Source organism: Delphinus delphis, chromosome 7, assembly GCF_949987515.2.
Source record: "Delphinus delphis chromosome 7, mDelDel1.2, whole genome shotgun sequence".
Taxonomy (NCBI): Eukaryota; Metazoa; Chordata; class Mammalia; order Artiodactyla; family Delphinidae; genus Delphinus; species Delphinus delphis.
The window spans coordinates 8,191,914-8,211,668 of record NC_082689.1 but is presented as its reverse complement, the minus strand read 5'-3'; the positions used below and the strand labels follow the sequence as shown (position 1 = coordinate 8,211,668).

General features: G+C 41.0%; 2 protein-coding genes across 2 annotated transcripts in view; one reads left to right on the top strand and one right to left on the bottom strand.

Moving 5' to 3' along the window:
- The window catches only part of PDE6D (phosphodiesterase 6D), a 51,990-nt gene extending 36,396 nt beyond the window's left edge, over positions 1-15,594 (bottom strand). Inside the window, exon 1 of the mRNA XM_060015486.1 lies at positions 15,351-15,594. Coding sequence (XP_059871469.1) covers positions 15,351-15,400 — 50 coding nt within the window. The 5' untranslated portion in view covers positions 15,401-15,594. The remainder of the gene's footprint in view (positions 1-15,350) is intronic.
- A 422-nt stretch (positions 15,595-16,016) lies between these two features.
- Positions 16,017-19,755, top strand: part of COPS7B (COP9 signalosome subunit 7B) — a 35,084-nt gene continuing 31,345 nt past the window's right edge. Inside the window, exons 1-2 of the mRNA XM_060015931.2 lie at positions 16,017-16,170; positions 19,327-19,484. Coding sequence (XP_059871914.1) covers positions 16,108-16,170; positions 19,327-19,484 — 221 coding nt within the window. The 5' untranslated portion in view covers positions 16,017-16,107. The remainder of the gene's footprint in view (positions 16,171-19,326; positions 19,485-19,755) is intronic.

Sequence of the window (19,755 nt, the reverse complement as noted above, 5' to 3'; positions counted from 1 at the left end):
AATAAACAGAAGAAACTAAAGGGGAAGACTTTACCAAGAAATGCAAGAATTCTGATGCCAGATGATTCATGTTACACATCTCCTGGATGTAAGAATCTTTGGCAGAATCACGCACAACCATAATAGTCCCACTGATCCTTGTATTCAGCACTTATTTACTGTATAATGGTGATAGTTAACATGTCTTGAGTGCCAGATACTGGCTAAGTGCTTTATCCACATCTAAATCAATCCTCACAACCCTATGAAATAGGTATTATTATTATAGCCCTTGTATGGATGAGGTATCTGTGGTTTAGGGATGGCAAGTACCATGCTTAAAGGTCACAAAGCCAATAAGTCATAAAGTTGGTTTTTGAGTACCTGATTTCAACAACCATTCTCTTAACATTTATATGACATAAACAGGCCTCCTGCATGCCCAGTCTGTACCAGGGAGAAACTACACTCAAGACTGGGGGACAGAAGAAGAGTAAGTCATGATCCCTAAGCTTGTGGTACAGGACAAGCAGTTCTTCCAGGACACGAGGCTAGAAAGGCACTTCAAACACTGCAGAATACAGGATGCCTTCTGGTGTGGAACGCCAGCTCAGATAATGCTGTTAGTGTATTCCACAGGTCAGAACTCATTTACTTTTGGGGGTCCCTGATTCTTGATCCTTTACATATCCTTGATGGATAGATGACATATTACAGAGGATAGGCTCTGTGCCTAGAGACACAATTTTTTTTTAGCTTAGGCAAGCTTTCCAGAAATTACTGAACCACTCTAACTATATAAAATCAATAAAGGCACAAGAATGTCCAGATAACAGATCTAGTACTAGTTGAGGGGTTGGTCTCTTCTACATTCAAATGATAAGGGGTATTGCTGGACAATCCAGTCCAGTCAGGATTGGGGGAAATCAGTTTCAGATTGAGGTTCTTGTCTCTCTTCTGAGTTTCTATAAAATCTCCAAAGGCTAAGGGAAACCCCACTGATTATAGTAGCCTAACAATGCTGTAAAGGTCAAATAATTCTTAATCTATGATTCATTACCAGTGCAGACAGATAAAGAAAGTCCTAACTCTTGCCTTTCTCAGAGCTAGCTTCCTAGCAGTCTTGTTCAACTTGATAACTGCAGACACAAGGCCAGGGAAAAGGTGAATAATATTTCCAGCCTTATCTGGCATCTGGCTACATTAATCGCTTAAAGCTGGTCTTTCAAAGAAAGAGGAGGCAGGGTAAAAGAACTAATATCTGAGTACCCACATTCAATGCACATGCTAAGCACTGTCCTAAGAGCCCCTCCTTTTCTATTTTTCAATCTTATCTCACTTAATAATGACACTCACATGAAACACTACTGCTCTCAGAAGTTAAACACCTTTCTCAGGAACTCACAGCTGGTAAACATAGCTCTACACTATAATCTGTGGATGCTCAAGACCCTTATTTATAAAATGGCATAGTATTTGCATATAAAATGGCATAGTATTTGCATACAACCTATGCACGTCCTCCCGCATACTTTAAATCATCTCTAGAATATTTATAATACCTAATACAATGTAAACGCTATGTAAATAGTTACTGGCATGGCAAATTCAAGTTTTGCTTTTTGGAACTTTCTGGAATTTTTTTTCCTGAATATTTTTGATATGCAGTTGAACCCCAGGATGTGGAACCCACAAATATGGAGGGCTGACTTTACTGATCCACAATGGAAACAAAACTCTGTTTATGATAATAAAACTTCCCTGTTATAAGTTGCATTCAATTAATTAAATATTTCAAATTAATGATCTCCTTGAAATGCAGCTATGTGTTCAAATACTAAAAAGTACACCTCTTGCTTTTCTATTCCCTGAATGATGCCATGAATTCCTTATTTGAAAGGGATTCAAGACCTTACAATTTGCTTTTAAGTACTGAAAATTTGCAGTGTTATAAGCAACCTGAAATTACCTTAATGGACATAGAAGTCTTGTTTATTACAAAGTTTTTGATATAAAGACTTCTTATCCTATTCAGCTTATCTTCTGAGAACATGCAAAAGGAAATGAGAAAATCTCAGGCAGGCAAAGCATCTGGCAGTATGGTCCACATTATAACACAGAGAAATACTTTCATTTAAAGAGCAGGGGTTAGTATTTGAAATCAATCCTTGCCAACTGTAGAACTGCTCCTAAAACCTAGTTCAGATAAGCAGGTTGACATTTTTTCTGCAAACATTCAGAGTAACTTTTATATTTTTTGGCAAGATCAAAACTAATATTTCTCATAAATTCACAAAGGTGATTTACTAGTACATATTTGCCTCACGAGAGAGCCAAAGGAACAATGCTCTGAGAGTGATGACAAAAAGTTTATTTTACATGGAAGGTAACATTACTAGAGTACTCTTTACTTTCTCACTAAATCATTTCCCTTCAACTCTCCAAAGAGAGCTGCCACTATCATTTTTCCCCTCCTATACTATAATCACGCTAACCATCTCATCCACATATTTATTCCCCAAACATGCACTGAATTCTACTGTGTATCAGGCACTCGTTGTACTGGGGATTCTACAGATGTGTTACTCAAAATATGGTCCACAGACTGGTGCTGGTTTGTGAAGGCATTGGTTACCAGTTTGCAACAAGTATTAATTTATTTATTTTAAATTAAATTTTATTTTTTTAACATCTTTATTGGAGTATAATTGCTTTACAATGGTGTGTTAGTTTCTGCTGTATAACAAAGTGAGTCAGCTCTACGTATACATATATCCCCATAACCCCTCCTTCTTGCGTTTCCCTCCCACCCCTCTAGGTGGTCACAAGGCACTGAGCTGATCTCCCTGTGCTATGAGGCTGCTTCCCACTAGCTATCTATTTTACATTTGGTAGTGCATATATGTGACAAGTATTTAAAAATTTTAATAGCAATTTAGCAGAGTAATTTGAATGTTGATTCTAATAATAAAATTTTTGACTTTTATTTTCTATGTCATTTTTCTAATAATTCATTTTAGTTATTTTATAAAAATATCAGTCTGTAAAGGATTAGAAGTAAAAACCTGGTTTGCTACCAGTAATAGTTTAAGAAGCTTTAAACTTCTGTTCTAGAGGACAGAAAGACCTCTGCTCTTGCTTGACATGGGCACGGTTAATCCTATGTGACTGTCCAAAAAAAAAAAAAAAATCCTTCCATCCTCAGACACACACATTTCTGAGGAACATATAAGTTCAGGCTTTGTAAATAGGTTTGGGAATACTGATTTTTAAAAAAGGTTGTAAGTTAATAATAGGTTAAAAGAACAATGGAGAAGGGTGAGATAGGAAGGTAGGTCAAGTAGAAAGGACAATTTAATAAAGAACAGGAAATCAACAGGCAACCAGGAGGGTAGCAGGTATAATGAACTGCTATAAGTCTGGAGTGAAGAAGTTAAGAGGGTAACTCAAGCCTTACTGGAGGGAGGAAGACACCAAGTCTAGTCTCTGCCAACCTTTGCATTCTCCAGCCACCTCCTACCCTAGCTCCTAGGCACAGCCTATCCTCCAGCCATCCCTAACTGCTCTACTTCCCAAAGACAATATCTTCTTTTGCTTGAGTATTTAGCAGACCGCTGCTCCGCTCCCACCAGAATGGGCATCCCACCCTCCAGTACTCTCCTTAAGAACCCAGTGCTATTGTCAACCTCTCTGATTTCGTTCCCTGGTACACCCTGAGGCAAAGTTTTGGTTCCTCCTCAGTGCACCTGTACACTTGTTTATACTCGCATCACAGTACTTATCAGAACGTACCATGCATATAAGTCTGCAAGTCAAATTCCATTGGCACTATATTATTTATCCTTCTCTTCTCAGTGCTCAGCACGTAATTGCCTCTCAAATATGTGTTGAACCACACTGAGCATCAGAGAGCGAGTCAGAGGGGTTGATTAGAATTCTCATTCAGGCTGAGCAACCAGAAATCAAGGCTCACTGAAGAGTGTCTAGAAGCCAAACAAGGAGAGCTGCTCATTCAGGGTTCAGCAGGCTATGGAAAGGCCAGACTAGAGATGGAGCTCAGCGAAAACCAACAAACCAAAACACCCCCATTCTCCTTAAGGAGAACAGTTAAGTCAGGAAGCTAAATTGCAGGTAAAAACACATTCGAGTTTAAAAGCCCATTCTGAAGTTGTATTCACGACTTGGCAGAGTACCTGTAAATTATACATGGGCATGTGGCTCATTACCTGTAGTCTGAGGAGTTTCAAGGTGGCTAGAATTTTCAGGCAGAATGGCTGACTAAGCACAAATGACATATGCTAATGTCTACTATGGCAGACCTGAGTAATAGGAGGCAAAGCTCCAATACCAAGGTCACAGGCATGAAGAAAAACTTCCCCCTCTCATTCCTCTGGGGTGGAAGCAGCTGCAATGACCAGCAGTAAACAAAGGGAGTTTCTGTTTAGTGGTATCCCGAACATTTTCATCACAGGAATGCCTTCCTTGGCTCTGCTTACCTAGTTTTTGGTTGTGTTTTTTTCTTTTTGTTCTTGTTCTCTGTCCTTTAACACTCTGCCTTTATGATCTCTCCCCTCTCAAACTCTCTCTTCTTTGTTCACTCTCTGAACTCACTTCCTTCTCCTACTCCCACTTTCATTAATTCTTAAATATCAAAGCCCTCCTCTTAGGCTCCTCCTGCACTAGCATTGGTTATACAGAGCATCTTATTTTTTGGTATATTTTAAGAACCAGTTCTAATTGATCGGCAGTTAAACATCTTTCTTTGACCAATAAGTTCCCAGTGATTTTTCCCTGTGGTACTTTTCCTATTTATGGGGACAAGGTGAGAAAATATAAACGGATCCCTGAGAAACCTGGTTTCAGTATCCTTGAAACATAATATGCAGCACTGTAATCAGTGGTGATATGCCTGTGAAATGATACTCTGGCCCTGGCAGAGGTACTATGCTTGGAAAGCATACAATCAAAATTCAAACTGGTCTGGGAACCAGTGGAGGCAAGAAAGTTAGTAATGAGAAAAAGATCGCTATTTGAAACATAACACAGTCCTCTCACTAGCAAAGTCAAACAGTGAAACAAACCTTTCTTTTTCTAGTAGGTCTATTATTCTACTGATATATGTGCAGTTATGTGCCTGAAACTGCTCAGAAACAAACTAGAATAGACATAACCAAAGAGATTCATAGCGACTCCCTTTGCATTTTTATTTGCTTCCCAGAACTACCTGATCGAAGGAGAGATAACAGAAGGCACTTTCCTGAGGTGCATTCCCAAAAGGGTCAGCAACTGTTTCTTATACATTATTCAGAAGAATGGGGATATTACCTTAAATCCTATCGAAATCCACATTTGGAGATCCTGAATTTTACCTAGCTTTAAAAATGCTACAGTACTGAGAAATCAACTTCCTCAAATTACAACCATCTTTTAAAAAAAAAAAAGCAAAGCCAAAGATGATTTTGGCTTTCAAATGGGACATACGTGTCATGTAGGGGGCTTTTTTTTTTTTTTTTTTTTGCGGTACGCGGGCCTCTCACTGTTGTGGCCTCTCCCGTTGTGGAGCACAGGCTCCGGACATGCAGGCCCAGCGGCCATGGCTCACGGGCCCAGCCGCTCTGCGGCATGTGGGATCCTCCCGGACCGGGGCACAAACCCGTGTCCCCCGCATCAACAGGCGGATTCTCAACCACTGCGCCACCAGGGAAGCCCTAGGGGGCTTATTTTGCTATCACTCCAACAGCCATAATTACTTCCCAGAATTGTGAAAAAGGCTTCAGATGTCTAATCTGGAGTAAAAAAAAGGATCACTAAGACTCTGGCTTTATCAACACCCCGAAACCTGAAACCTACAAATTTGCAAAATAGAAAGCAACCCTGAACTTCAAAACAAAGATAACTAAATAATTTTAACAATGTTATAGTAAGCATAATACATCTATAGAGCTATAGTTTTTAAAGTTAGTTGGCATATATTATTCCACTCAAATTTCATAACACCTCTGTAAGGCAGACAGAGCAAGCATCTTTGTTTTACAGGTGTTAAGCAACTTGCACAAAGCTGGATAAGCTTAAATAAGTGACTTCCATCCTTTAGTAAAATCTCTCTACCTACTCCCCTAATATCTGCTTTCTCAAGTCACCAGATTTCTTGGAAGAGTAATCTATTCTTGCTGAATTTATTTCCTCATCTAGTATCCATTTTTTAATCCTGGCAAATGATAGTTAATTTGTTTCCCCAAATAGCTACTATTCTCAAAATCTGCTATTCTCAAAAAGATCACCAGTGACCTACAAGGTATTATGGGACTTTCAGTAGTCTCAAATATTCAATGAGTGAATGAAATTTCCAGCAATTTCAAGGACTTGTTTTTGATCCTCATTCTTCCTCATTCTTGACCCCAACTCCCCTCTGAAATCCTCTCTTCCCTCATTTTTCATGCCATCACCTTCCTTTCTCTCTTACTCCCCAGTATCTTTATTTTTACTTATGTATGTATGTATGTATGTATTTATGTTTGGCTGTGTTGGGTCTTCGTTGCTGCGCGCCGGCTTTCTCTAGTTGTGGTGAGCGGGGGCTACTCTTCGTTGCGGTGCACGGGCTTCTCACTGCGGTAGCTTCTCTTGTTGCGGAGCGTGGGCTCTAGGCATGCAGGCTTCAGTAGTTGTGGCACATGGGCTCAGTAGTTGTGGCTCGCGGGCTCTAGAGCACAGGCTCAGTAGTTGTGGTGCACGGGCTTAGTTGCTCCGCAGCATGTGGGATCTTCCTGGACCAGGGATCGAACCCGTGTCCCCTGCGTTGGCAGGGGATTCTTAACCACTGCGCCACCAGGGAAGTCCTCCCCAGTATCTTTAAAATTAAACTGCTCAACAGCTACTCATTATCCAAGATGCGATTCAAATGATAATTCTGAAGTCTTCCAGAACACCTTCAGCAGCGGGTCCCACATTACTTCTGAGGTTCCACAGTACTTCATACTACTAGGCACTTATCACACTATATTTTGATTGTTATCATCTCTGTCTCTGTCTCTCCCTCCCTCCCTCATAAAAGTTCTTAGGATATAGAAACTGGCTTATCATTTCGTATCTCTTGGGTTTAGCAAATTACCTGGCACTTATAGACCCTGTTAACACATGTCTGAATGAACCACCAGATAAGTGGCAGCAGTAAGGCCTCTGCCTTTATCCTTCTCACAGAAGGTGGCTCAAAAGCAAAGGCTTTTAAATCTCTTACTTCTTATTCCATGAAAGTAAGTGATCAGGCTTGATTCTCACATTTAGTCCCTTAAAAATTTTTTTTCTTTTCCCTGCAGTGATCTATGAACCACCCTTTCCAAGTAGAACAGTCAGACAGGTAGCAGTGCCACACATGGTATAATAGTTATGACTCCTACAATTTGCCCATCCACTCTCTACCATGTGAGGACACAGGGAGAAGGTGGACATCTGTAAGCCAGGAATCAAATCAGTCAGTACCTTGATTTTGAACTTCCTAGCCTCCAGAACTGTTGAGAAATAAATGTCTGTTGTATTTTGGTATTTTGTTGTGGCAGCCCTAGCAGAAAAATACATGCTGCTTCAATAGTTTCTGGAAAATGTCTTTTTTTCAGCTAACGCTAATTGTTAGAAAATTCTTCCTTATCCCAAGCTAAATCCTGCCCTCTGTATCTGAGAGGTGAGGAAAAACAAAGAAGAATACAGGGGATGTGATCACTATGGAAGAGAATAATTTTCAAGTGAAAAATAAATCTGTGACTTAAACACTGAGGAAAAATTTTAAACTCAAAATCGATAATACGGTAACAAAAATAAATTCTCCAGAGAGGAATCACGGTATACTATAGAAAACAGTAGTTTGTAGAAAGACAAACCAAGGTTTAAATTAAGGTTCTGACTTTATCTGAGTGACAACCTTGTCAATCCTTATTACCCCCATTTATAAAGTATGGATAATAATGTGTAGAGTTGTAATAATGTAATAATATGTGAAAGTGCTTTGAAAAACTGAAAAAGACTACAAGAATGTCAAATATTATTAGGCTATCCCCCTTCTTCTTGTGGCTATATTTAAAGTGTTATTTATATTAGAGCTATTTATGTTTAGTTCTCTAGACTTTATCCAAATTCAGAGGCAAAAATTGCTCTCCCTAACTTTGAAATCAGTGGATCCGCAATGCACTAAACAAAATACATCATTAATACTGAGTAGTATTAATCTAAAAAGAGTTGTCTGAAAAACAAAAAGGAAACAATATCATGTTTTAATTATATCAAATCACACAAAAAAATGTTTTGCCTATTTTAGGTGTAGTACATACCTTAATAGAAATATTGCTGAAAAGAGTCCTTGTTAACTAAGAAAGGTTGTCACCAAATCAAAGAATTGCAGTGTTGAAAGGATTTGAGTCCTTCTGGAGTTTATCTACTCTAATGCCTTATCTGATGCGTACATAATTTCCTTCTGCAATACTCCTGATGGACAGGCATCCATCTGGTGCTTAAAATATTTTCTGAAACAACTTTTTTCTTCAGGTAACTCTAATTATTAAAACTGGGCTAAACTCTGTCCCCTGTAACTTCTAACCTTGTATCCTCTGAGAGCCACACAGAACACATTTACTTTTTCTTCTTTAGAACAGATTTTTTTTTTTTTTTGGCGGCATTGGGTCTTCACTGCTGCGCGCGGGCTTTCTCTAGTTGAGGCGAGTGGGGGCTACTCTTTGTTGCGGTGAGCAGGCTTCTCATTGCGGTGTCTTCTCTTGTTGCAGAGCACAGGCTTCAGTAGTTGTAGTGCACAGGCTTAGTTGCTCCGTGACATGTGGGATCTTCCTGGACCAGGGCTCTAACCCGTGTCCCCTGCATTGGCAAGCGGATTCTTGACCGCTGTGCCACCAGGGAAGCCCCTAGTACAGTTTTTTAAACTTTAGAACACTCATATCCTTTGCCCAACTCATCTTCAGGTTAATCCTCCTCAGTTCTCCAGTTATTGTACTGACATGTTTCAAGTGCCTCTCCTCTGGACCAGTTCCACTTTGCTGTACCCCTCCCCGCCCACAGCAGCCTAAGCAAATTCCTCTATAAACAGCGTGCTTATTTAGTCCAATCCACTGAGATCTTTATGGATATTGGACTATAAGAAAATATATTTGCTTTTCCTCTCAGCTTCAAAATTATCAGCAGATCAAAAGCAAAAGAAGAATGTTGCTCCTAAAATCTTGATAATTTGAGTTTTATATTAGAAACTGTCAGACTGACTGTCTGGAACAGTCAGATTACTAGAAAGATGGCCTTGCCTTTACAATATCTTCCTATGATGCTAAAGCTCAGGAATAGGGACAGGTCCATACTTTAAGAAGTCAAGGCCTCCTCTAACATGGGGATTTGTGGATGCAGAGTGCTGACAAGTGAAGCCTGTGAGGCAAAAGTGAGGTCATGCCTAGTAAGAATCTAGAGCTGGCAAACCTCAGCCCTATTGACAGTCCTTTATCAAATATAGTGATGATACGACCAGAATTTTCCATGAGAGTCTTACCATATTCTGTTTCATTTTTCCAGAGGTTAATATTTCACTAGAAACACAATCCTGGAAAGAAAGTTAGAAGGTCTGAAGAAGACTATAAGTATCTAATTATATTCCAAATTCCTCCCCCAAATGCAAAAGCAGCAATTCCTGTTTAAAAATCCTAAATAACAAAATCAATAGGACGTTATAGTCATTTAATCCATTTAGGATAACGATAACAACTTCTCGGAGCCCATGCAGGAGGATTCTGGAGAACAAACTACTGATCACAATCTACATGAAGTCTATTACTAGACAATCTGTGATCAACACAATCTGTGTATTTATTGGCTGTATGGGTGGTATGTTTTGGTTGCTTTCCCAAAATTTGGGTTGATAAGATAAAAACTATATTTTAGGAATTATAAACCCCAGACTCATTTTTAACACTTGGCCAAGGCACCTCTCAGGCAATACTGACATTCAAGAAAAGTTCAACAGTCTACTACTCTTAACAAGGAAATCTAAGTGAATAGAAGATGTAAAGCGAACTATTTTTGACTGGAGGTAGTTAAAGATCAAGGTGCTGTGAGAAAGAGAATGTGGGAGATCCAGGAGCAAACTATGGAGAGGAAATGCAAGAACACAAGTGAAAGGTGCTTTCAGAAACCTTCTGAGCCAAACTGGTTCTTTTCTTGCTCACCTGCCATAAATTGGAATGTGATTAGTTGCTAGAAAACAAGCTAAACACTAGGTACACAACAATGCTTCTCAATTGATTAATTTCTTCAGAGGCAAAACAGATATTACAGTTGCTCAGTTAGAAAGCGAATAATAGCATGAAGTCATTGGTTATACCTCAGAAAAATAAGTGGTTTTACAGAAATATTAACGCTATTATTATCGTTAATAATATTAAGTATTAATAAAAAAATAATACAGCAGTTAACATTTATTACTGTATGCGAGGCACTGTACTAAGCATTTTATATGCAGTCTCATTTAATGCTCATATCAACCCTCTAAAGAAATGAAATGGATAGTGAGGTTCAGAGTTTGAGTGCTCCGCCTCGGGTCACAGTGGTGGGGTAATAAAGTCTGAACCTAAAGTCTACTGATGACAGCTCTCTGCTTTACTGCACTTACACGTAAACTTTTGATAGATATCAATTACTTTCCATAAAGGTCTCTCTCTCTCTCTCTCTCTCTCTCTCTCTCACACACACACACACACACACACACACACACTCACACACACAAACACACACACACACACAGAGCAAATGAAGCATCCCTTTTCCGCAATAGTTGCCAACACTGAATATTATCAGTCTTTTAAATTTTTGTCAGTTAATTGGGAAAAAAGGGATAGTCTGTTGTTTTAATAGGGTTGAACATCTCTGAATTTATTCATTGGTCATTTGCACCTTTCTTCTGTGAACTATTTGTTCATATCCTTTGCCCATTTTGAGTTAAATATTTATCTTATTGATTTGCAGGCAGTCAATTATATTCTGGATATTATATTAATATCTGGAGTATAAGTAAAGAAAGAAATGGAGACAATTAGCTAATCTTTAAAAAAATTAAATCTGCTTCATACCTTATACCCAAGCAAATTCCAGATGGATCAAAAATAATGAAATCATAAAAGCATAATCCTTTCTTATGGCAATGTGTCAGTTTCTTGGTATTAATTTAATAAAATTATGGATTTATGTTGAGGAAAAAGTAATTTGAACAGGCTGAACAGGGCATTTCAGCCTATACTAGAAAACTAGTATAAGACTTTCAGTGACAAATCTATGTCACTGAAAGCAACTGAAAGCAACTATATTCGAAAATTATGAACGTGGTAAATTTATTAAGTTTAAAAGTTTCAAAATAATACTTATGATTCCATTTTAATAAAAGGAAACACATTAAACATTAGGTACATCAGAAGGCTATATTGAAATATTAACAAAGGTCATTTCTAGGTAGCTGGAGTTTGTAAAAGAAAAATTCAATACTATTTTAAAAAATGCATTGCTTTTGAAGATATCCCTTCTAAACAGACACAAAGATGGTTAGACTTCTGGAAATAAGGGTTTGTGACTCATTCATTTTTATGTCCTTTAAGCGCACAGTGCCTGTTCAGAAGTCTCCCGAAAGACCTCTGTTGAATGAATGAAATGGGGAACACAGGATTTACAAACAAAATCTCCATATCAGCTACTTAAAATACTCAAATTCAAAACTTTGCAGGAGAATCATATTTGTTCCTCAAGTAATATTTCATTCACAACTTTAGTTTATAACTACAAAATGTTATGTTTTTAACAAACAAGAAATAAATGTAAGACTCTTAATGTGTATGAGCTAAAAGCAGTGGGGTGGAGATGATGTGGAAAAGAAATCTTGGGAATTCCCTGGCGGTCCAGTGGTTAGGGCTCCGAGCTTCCACTGCAGGGGGCACAGGTTTGATCCCTGGTCAGGGAACTGAGATCCCACAAGCCCGTGTGGCCAAAAGAAAAAAAAAATTTTTTTTAGATATTTTATTTTTGAAAAGACTTATTACAAATACAAAAGTTTATGTTGAATTCTCTCAGACACAAAGACTATCCCTGATTTATGAAGTATGTTATTCATACTTACTGAGTATCTATTATGGGCATATGGGCAAGCTTCTATTTGTATAAAAAGGGCATGAATATTTACAAGGAACTTATAATATGACTTCAAACACATAACCCTGTTCATGACATATCAATCCTATTGTAAACTGTACTAAATCATACTATAAAACTATAATAATTGAACTAATGCGTACAGGAAAGGAATGGGAAGATATAAACAGACCGATGAAACAGAAATATTCCAAAAATAAACCCATGTCTTATGAAGACTGAGTATTTGACACCAAAGATAGCTTTCAAAACAGAGGGGAAAGGATGGCCTAACTACTTAGGAAACAGTAGTGGGCAACTGGCTATCCAAATAGCAAAGGAAGTTAGATTTCTACCACATACCATCTGTGTAAATACATTTCAGATGGATTAAAGAGCTAAACATTACAAAGAGAAAGAAACATAGGCTATTTAATTAACCTGAAGATAAGGAAGGTCTTCTTAAACGAGACACAAAATTCAGAAGCCACATGAATAATATTGATGAATTTGAAGTGATAATTTAAAATTTCTGTTCAACAAAAAACAGACAAGCAATACATTGAGAGAAAAGATGTGCAACGTACAATACAGGCAAAGGATTGATACTACAAGAAAGAACACCTACAAAGCAGTAAGAAAAATAAACAATTCAATATCAACAAGCAATTCACGAAGAAAAAGAAATGGCCAAACAGAAGATTCCGTGACTTCTCTACTAACAACAACGACAACCATAATAGCTAATACATAATGCTTACTAGGCATCAGGAGCTTGGCTACGTGCTTTCAATATCAACTCATTTAATCCTCCCAACAACCCTAGGAGATAAGGTATTATTTTTATCCCTTTTTACAGTGGAGGAAATTGTGGCAGCAGTTAAAGAAGCTGCTCAGGGACACACAACCAGGAGTGCAGGGCTAGAATTCCAATGCTGAGAGTGTAGCTCTACAGGCCAGTATAGCACCGAACCACTGTCCTATATGACCTCTCCAGGGATCTAGGCATCAGGAAAATACAAATTAAAACAAGATGTCATCTGTTGTTCAAACTGACAAAAATAAAAAAGCCCAACATAGTCAATGTGGCAAATGAGAATTATCAACATTGTTGGCAGAAGAATAAAATGGCGATTTCTTTTTGTAGTAAAAACTCTTCAGAAACAGATGCTGTGAAAGTTCAGAAAAACAATTTATGCAATAAAAGGTGGACAATAGTCAGGTAGTTTCTTACTAAAATGTTAATTTTATTTTCTCCTGAAGGTAGTAACAAATCCTAGAACTCCTTTCCTTTTCTCTCTTAATTCTCAGATGCCAATAAAGGCCACCAGAGGATGAGCATTCCTTTGCTCCCATGCTAACTGTTTTTTGGTGGCTGCTTCCCTTGTGATTTAATCAGCCCAGGTCAAATTTTCCCTGAAAACCTGCTTCTTGATGCACTAAACAACACAGATTCTGCTTTCTATTCTTTTCCATATTTGTCCCTTAGCCTCTTTCTCAAGAGCCAAAGTTTCTCTTGAACAAGGTTCAAGAGACAAGACTGAAGGTGAGAAGCTCAAACTTTCCCTTTTTGGGGTGTTCAAGAGCCATTAAAAAGACTCTTACTTTCAGCAACAATCTTAACTCCAGACAAAAACATGGCTTGTGAAATCTCTCAATTCTCCAGTCTCCAGTTTACTGTTTACAGCATAAACGTTAAGTAATAATATAAATTACTTAAGGGAAAAATAAAATCCATGTCATAGCTTTTCTAATACTTCAGCCATGCCTATCTACTTATAGGCACTATTATGAAGAGAAACACGGGAAGGTACATGGAGCTATAAAAGAGGCTGTTACTAAACATCACTGCATAAAAGTACTGAAAGTTCATCATGAATGGCAGTATGTAAAGGCCTTTTTTAAGGGCCTTCCCTTAAAAAAAAAAAGCACAGCAGGTCAGCTTCCATTTGAAAAGTTTCATTTGTACATCCAAAACTTCCTGTAACTTTTTTGCTGTTGTGTTCTAAAACTTACTACCAACTTGGTTTCTGATTATGACAAAGCAATTAAAATTTGCAGGGGTGAAATGGACACTGTGGAAACACACTGGCAGCTCAGAGAACGGTGCTTGACGAAACCTCCAGGAGAGGAACCCTACATCGTCACTGAGAGACGAATTTAAGAGTGTTCCATATTGTAGCCATAGGATGTAAGAAGAGATTAAGGTCAGCAGGAAAATGTAAGACTGGAATGAACGAGATTGGGTTTTTTCATCTGCATCATATGGTCACAAATTAACATTCCATTAAAACACAAAGCTTCACTACGTAAGGGGAGAAGGTTGCACCCGCGGCACCACCACAGGCCTGAGGCAATGATTTCGATATGCTGCTAAATGCTACCGTGTCCCCAACGTCATCAAATAATTGCTGGACAGCTCCACCATATCTACGCGTTAACCACACAAAATCGAGGGAGCAGACACCCTTGCCAGGAGTCCCAGTGCAAAACCATAACTCCTCAAGGCTTCGCACGCGCAAATTTAGGGTTCTCATTCCGCTGGAAAGAAAACTGAGGATCTGAGGGAGAAGCAGCGACCGTCCAGTGCCTCCAAGGGCCAAGACAGAGTTAAGATGAGGTCCACCTCGGACTTCTCACTCCCCACCTTCCTCCGCTCCAACCCTGGAAAAAGCCACAAGTGAGCAAGAGAAGTTGTGGAAACAAGACCGGGGTGGGGGTGGGGGGTAGGAGGGGAGAACCCGAGAGAGTTCAACACCAGCGCCTGCATTTGTCCCACACAAGGTCACTCGCTCCAAGTCACTTTTCCCTGCTGCCCTGGTGGGCTTCCCGCCAAAGAGGCAGCTAGCCTTCGAGGCCAGCCCACCGCGCCCCCTCGGCCCTCCCCTGCGGGCCGCAGCCCCTTCCCGGCCTCTCTTCTCGGACCCAAGCGCGCCTCTCGACACCTGTCTCCGACGCCCGGCCCCTCTCTCAGCCCAATTCCGCGGCTCCTCCGCCTCTACCCACGGGGCCCCCATCAACCTCCCCTCCCTCCCTCCGGACGCCCCTTTCCCCGCCTCCCGCGCCCGGTCCCGCCGGCGGCCTGGGACGGCGTTCCTTTTTTCCCTTCCCGCCGCCCTCTCCTCGGGTGCCCACCTGGCGCGGCCCGCCCCCGGCCGGTCTCCTCAGTGAGCGGCCGCCTCCCAAGTCCTCCCGGCCCAGCCCCGCTCCCGGGAGGATACAGTTTGAAGCCCCTCAGGATCTCCCTGGCCCGCTCGTCCTTGGTTGACATGATGCGGCGGCCGCCGCCTGCGGCTCTCCCACGCTGGCCCGGCGGAGCCTCCGTAGACTGTGCCCAGGAGCCGAGGACTGAGCCGCAGCCCGGCCTGCAGACCTCGGGCGAGCAGCGACAGCGTCCAGACCCGGACCGACCTCTTTTCCCTCAGCTCCCGCTCCTGATCCCTTCTCCTTCCCTCTAGCCTCGGAGCGCCCGCTCTGAAGCCAATGGAAAGCCTGCCTCGGCGATTGGCATCCTGATCAACCAATAGAAACATTCAGCGGCTTCGCAGGGGGACGGAGAGCGTCAATGGGAAGGGCCCTCCCCGGGAAGTCCCGTAGGACAAAATTTTCATTTGGTGTTGTTGCCTAGAGTTTGACCCTGCGGAGGGTTGGCTTCAGATCTGCAGACGCTCGCTTCGAGCCCGCTCCTGCCGCTGGGCACAGTAGGGCTCTGAGATAACGGCAGGTTGCCCTGTGCGATGTGGCGGAGACTACACTTCCCAGAATTCCAGGGGAGAGCCCGGGGGACCACAGATCCCAACACGCAACAGAAAGCCCAGGGACTACAAATCCCAGCATCCCCTGCACTCAATTCCTCTGTAACTTAGATTCCAGTGTGCCGCGCAGTGCGCGCAAGTTCATAAACCTGCTTGTAGGTTTCGTGGTTTCTGAATCCCTAGACTTGAAACCAGGCGGGAAGATCCTCTTCAGCCTCAAAAGATGACAGCCCACAGAGAGGTAACTTCTATTTGCATGGAACTCAGAAATCTCCTGCAAATCATGGTAAGGACGAAACAACAAACACAAACACTGATTAAATTATGAAAGATAATATAACAAATGACTCCTTCAAGTCGTACTTGTTCGTTGGCCTGGGGCGCCGTTTAGGTGTTTTGCAGGGGTTTCTGGTGTGCTCCTGCGTTGGACTGAGAGAGATATCGATTGTATACTCAGAATATCAGTACAGTTAGACTTAAGAGAATTTGCTAATCCAACCCCTGTTATTTTTATATATGAAGAAACTGAGGCCCAGAGAGGCAAAGAGATTGTTGAGGGATCACAGCAAGTTGGGGCAGAGTTAGAATTCGGCTCTAAGTCTCCTGCAGTCTGGGCTTTTTCCACTACACTAGGGTGATGATATTTTTAGCAGCATGGCTATGCGATCTTACGCTCCTTGGTGAAGTCTTCCCATCACCGTTGAAACACCCAGAGGTGTTGTCTGCCATTTTCAGTAAACAATGTTGCCTGCCATTCCAGTAAACAACAACAACTTTTGGCCACCATCAAGCCATCAGCCACTGAAGCCACCCTTGAAGATGGGCCCAGAGGGGAATTCAGGATGGAGAAAAACAGGATACTTGCCCCAGATAATTAAGATGCATATCTAAGGAATAATTTCAATGAGCTCAGACACTTGCATCTTCCCATACATAGAAAAGCACTAAAATCATTTATTTGAGATGTCTGTTTTTTGTTGATTAGCACTAATCTTTTGGTGTTGAATTACATATTTTCTTTTCAGCAAAAAGTCCTTTGTATCCTGGTTCCTCTGTTACCTCTTCGGAGCAGTTCCTCAGAGCTATCTGAGAGGCTGTCTCCTGGGCTATAGTCCTCAGTAAGGTCCCCAAATAAAACATAACTCACAACTTTTAGGTTGTGCATTTTTCTTCAGTCGACATTAGGTAAACATTTATTTGGTGGCTTTCCTGCAAGTGAAGGAGTGCAATGTTTGTTTATCCACAGTCTAGGTAAGACTTGGTATTTTGATTTGTTCTTTTTTACTCAAGGTGACATTTAATACGATTTCAGAAACTAGGTAAAATTGTATCTTAAGGTTTCCTTGGAGATCTGCTATCTCTTTTCCTAGGCCTTCCTTCCTCTTCCTGTACCCCTTTCGCCTATCTGGGCACCCACCCAAGTTTTCCTTCCATGTAATTCAACAAACACCTTTTTCAGCTTTTGTTATTTGCCAGACTCTCTGTTGGTAGAAGGTGAAAGGCATGGTCACTGCCACAAGCAAGATAACCATCTAGTTAGGGAAAAAAAGAGACTCCACTGAAATTCAAGATGAACTGTGATGAATGGCACAAAAGAAAGGACATTAGAATGCTACAGAGGCCCCCATGGAAAGATATATTTCAGCTGGCAAAACTTGATGGAGGAGGTGGCATGGGTAGGATATTTTTCTGTGTTAAAAAGTTTTATCTGTAAATTTCTTTTGTTAATGAAGTGTAACACATACAGCAAGAGCACAGTTTTGGCATATGTATACACCTGTCACCAACCCCCAAATCCAGATACTGAACATTTCCAGCACCCTTCCCAGGGTGCCCCTGCCCAGTTAGTGCTGCATCCTTCCATCCTGATAACCACTCTTCTGACTTCTATTACCATAGATCAATTTTGCTATTCTTGACTTTCATTTAAATGTAATCATACAGTAAGTACAATATGAGTCTGGCCTTTTTCCTTCATCAATATTTTTGTGAGATTCATCCATGTTGTATGTAGCAGTAGCTTTTTTTTTTTTAAATTGCTAAGTAGTATTCCATTGTGTGTGTGTAGCACCATTTACCTTCTCTAGTGTTCATGGGCATTTTGGTTTTCATTTACCAGTTTCTGGCTTTTATTAACGAAGCTGCAGTGAACATTCTTAAATGTTTCTTTTTGTGGATTCATGCATTTATTTCTAGGAGAGGAGTTGCTGGCTTGTGTGGATGGCATACGATCAGCAATAGTAGATATTGCCAGTTTTCCAAAATGTTTGTACCAATTTTCACCTTCACCAGCAACATAAGAGAGTTCTAGTTGACTCTTACCCTTGGCAATAGAGGGTGGTGTCAGTTTTTAAAATATTAGCCATTTTGGCTAAATGTGGTATCTCGTTATAATTTTCATTTACATTGTCTTTGGTGTTGAGCCCTTGTCACATGCTTGTTGGCTACTTGATGTCCTCTTTTGTGAAGTGCCTGTTCAGGTCTTTTGCCCACTTTCTTAATTGGGCTAATTCTTATTGATTTGTTGTCCTTTATATAGTCTGGATATGGAGTTCCTTGTCCGATACATGCTTTGTAGATATCTTCTCCAAGTCTGTGGCTTGCCTCTTAGTCTTGTACTGGTGTCTTCTGAGAAGAGAAGTTCTTCATTTTAGTCAAGTGCCGTAGTTCAGTGCTTCCTTTTTATGATTAGTGCTTTTTGCATTGTTTAAATCTTTGCCTACATGGTTGGTGGAATTTGAACAGAGAAATATGAGGGAAGACCACTGCGAAGAGGAAGAGAGAGCAAGTTTGAGCATAGGCCCTGGTGTCAGAGACGGAAGATGTGAGTCCTGTTAGGCCGGGAAGGCATGGAGTTTGGGCTCTAATGAGGTGGGGCGAGACAAAGCTGGATAGGTAGGAGGGAGGCACACTGAGAAGGGCCTTAACTGCAGCCTTGGAGTCTGGACATTATTCTGGAGGCCGGGGAGGCACAGCTGGAATATTTATGAACTTAAACAGAACTTAGTTGTTCTCCTTCTACCACCGACTTTGCTCCTTCTCCTCTGCAGCCCTGTCCTCTAACACCACCTCCAGACAGCTCTGGCCTCCCCAGCCAGAATCCTGGGGGGTATCTTCCTTTTCTATCCCTGCATTCAACTGGTCACCAGGTCTGATAGGTTCTGAGGTATCTAAATGTCTCCAACAATGTCCCTTCTATTTCATGCCCAGCTGCAGCTACCTTTGTTCAAGATCTCACAATCTCGTAACTGGGATACATCAGTCACCTCAAGGGTTTCCCAGCCTCCAGTTCTGTCCACATCCAATACATTCCTATAGCAGCTAGTGTCCAAAATGGCAATTATCCAGACCCCTCCACAGCTTAAAAACCCTAAATAGCTCCCCAGTGCCCTTAAGGTAAAACAAACAAACAAACTCTAAAAGAGTTTGCTCTTTCTTCCAGGCTCAACTCAAGCCTCATTTCCTCCAGAAGGCTTCCTTAAACCACCTCTCTCCAGGACACAGCCAGGAGAGCCTTATCTGTACCCCTGGGGCTCCTTGTGGCATCATCTGTCCTAGCCAGATGGACCTGTCTCTCCCAGGAACCTTGAGCTCTCCCAGGTAGGAACTTTGCTGTATTTAGATTTTTACTGAGTATAGGGCTGTGCATGTGGTTTCCAAGAACCTTGACCTGACTCCAGCTCTGTAGCCCTCATTTCTTACCCTTGAACCCTGGGTTCCAGTCACTGTGGGTTTCTTCTCTGCATTAGTGTATGCTGCACAGTGCAGGCCTCTGTGACTATGGTCACTGCCCTCTTTTCTTCCCCTTTTTGCCCATAAGATGTCCACTTTCTCTTCCTCAACACATTCTCTTCTGTGCTTCCGAAGTGTC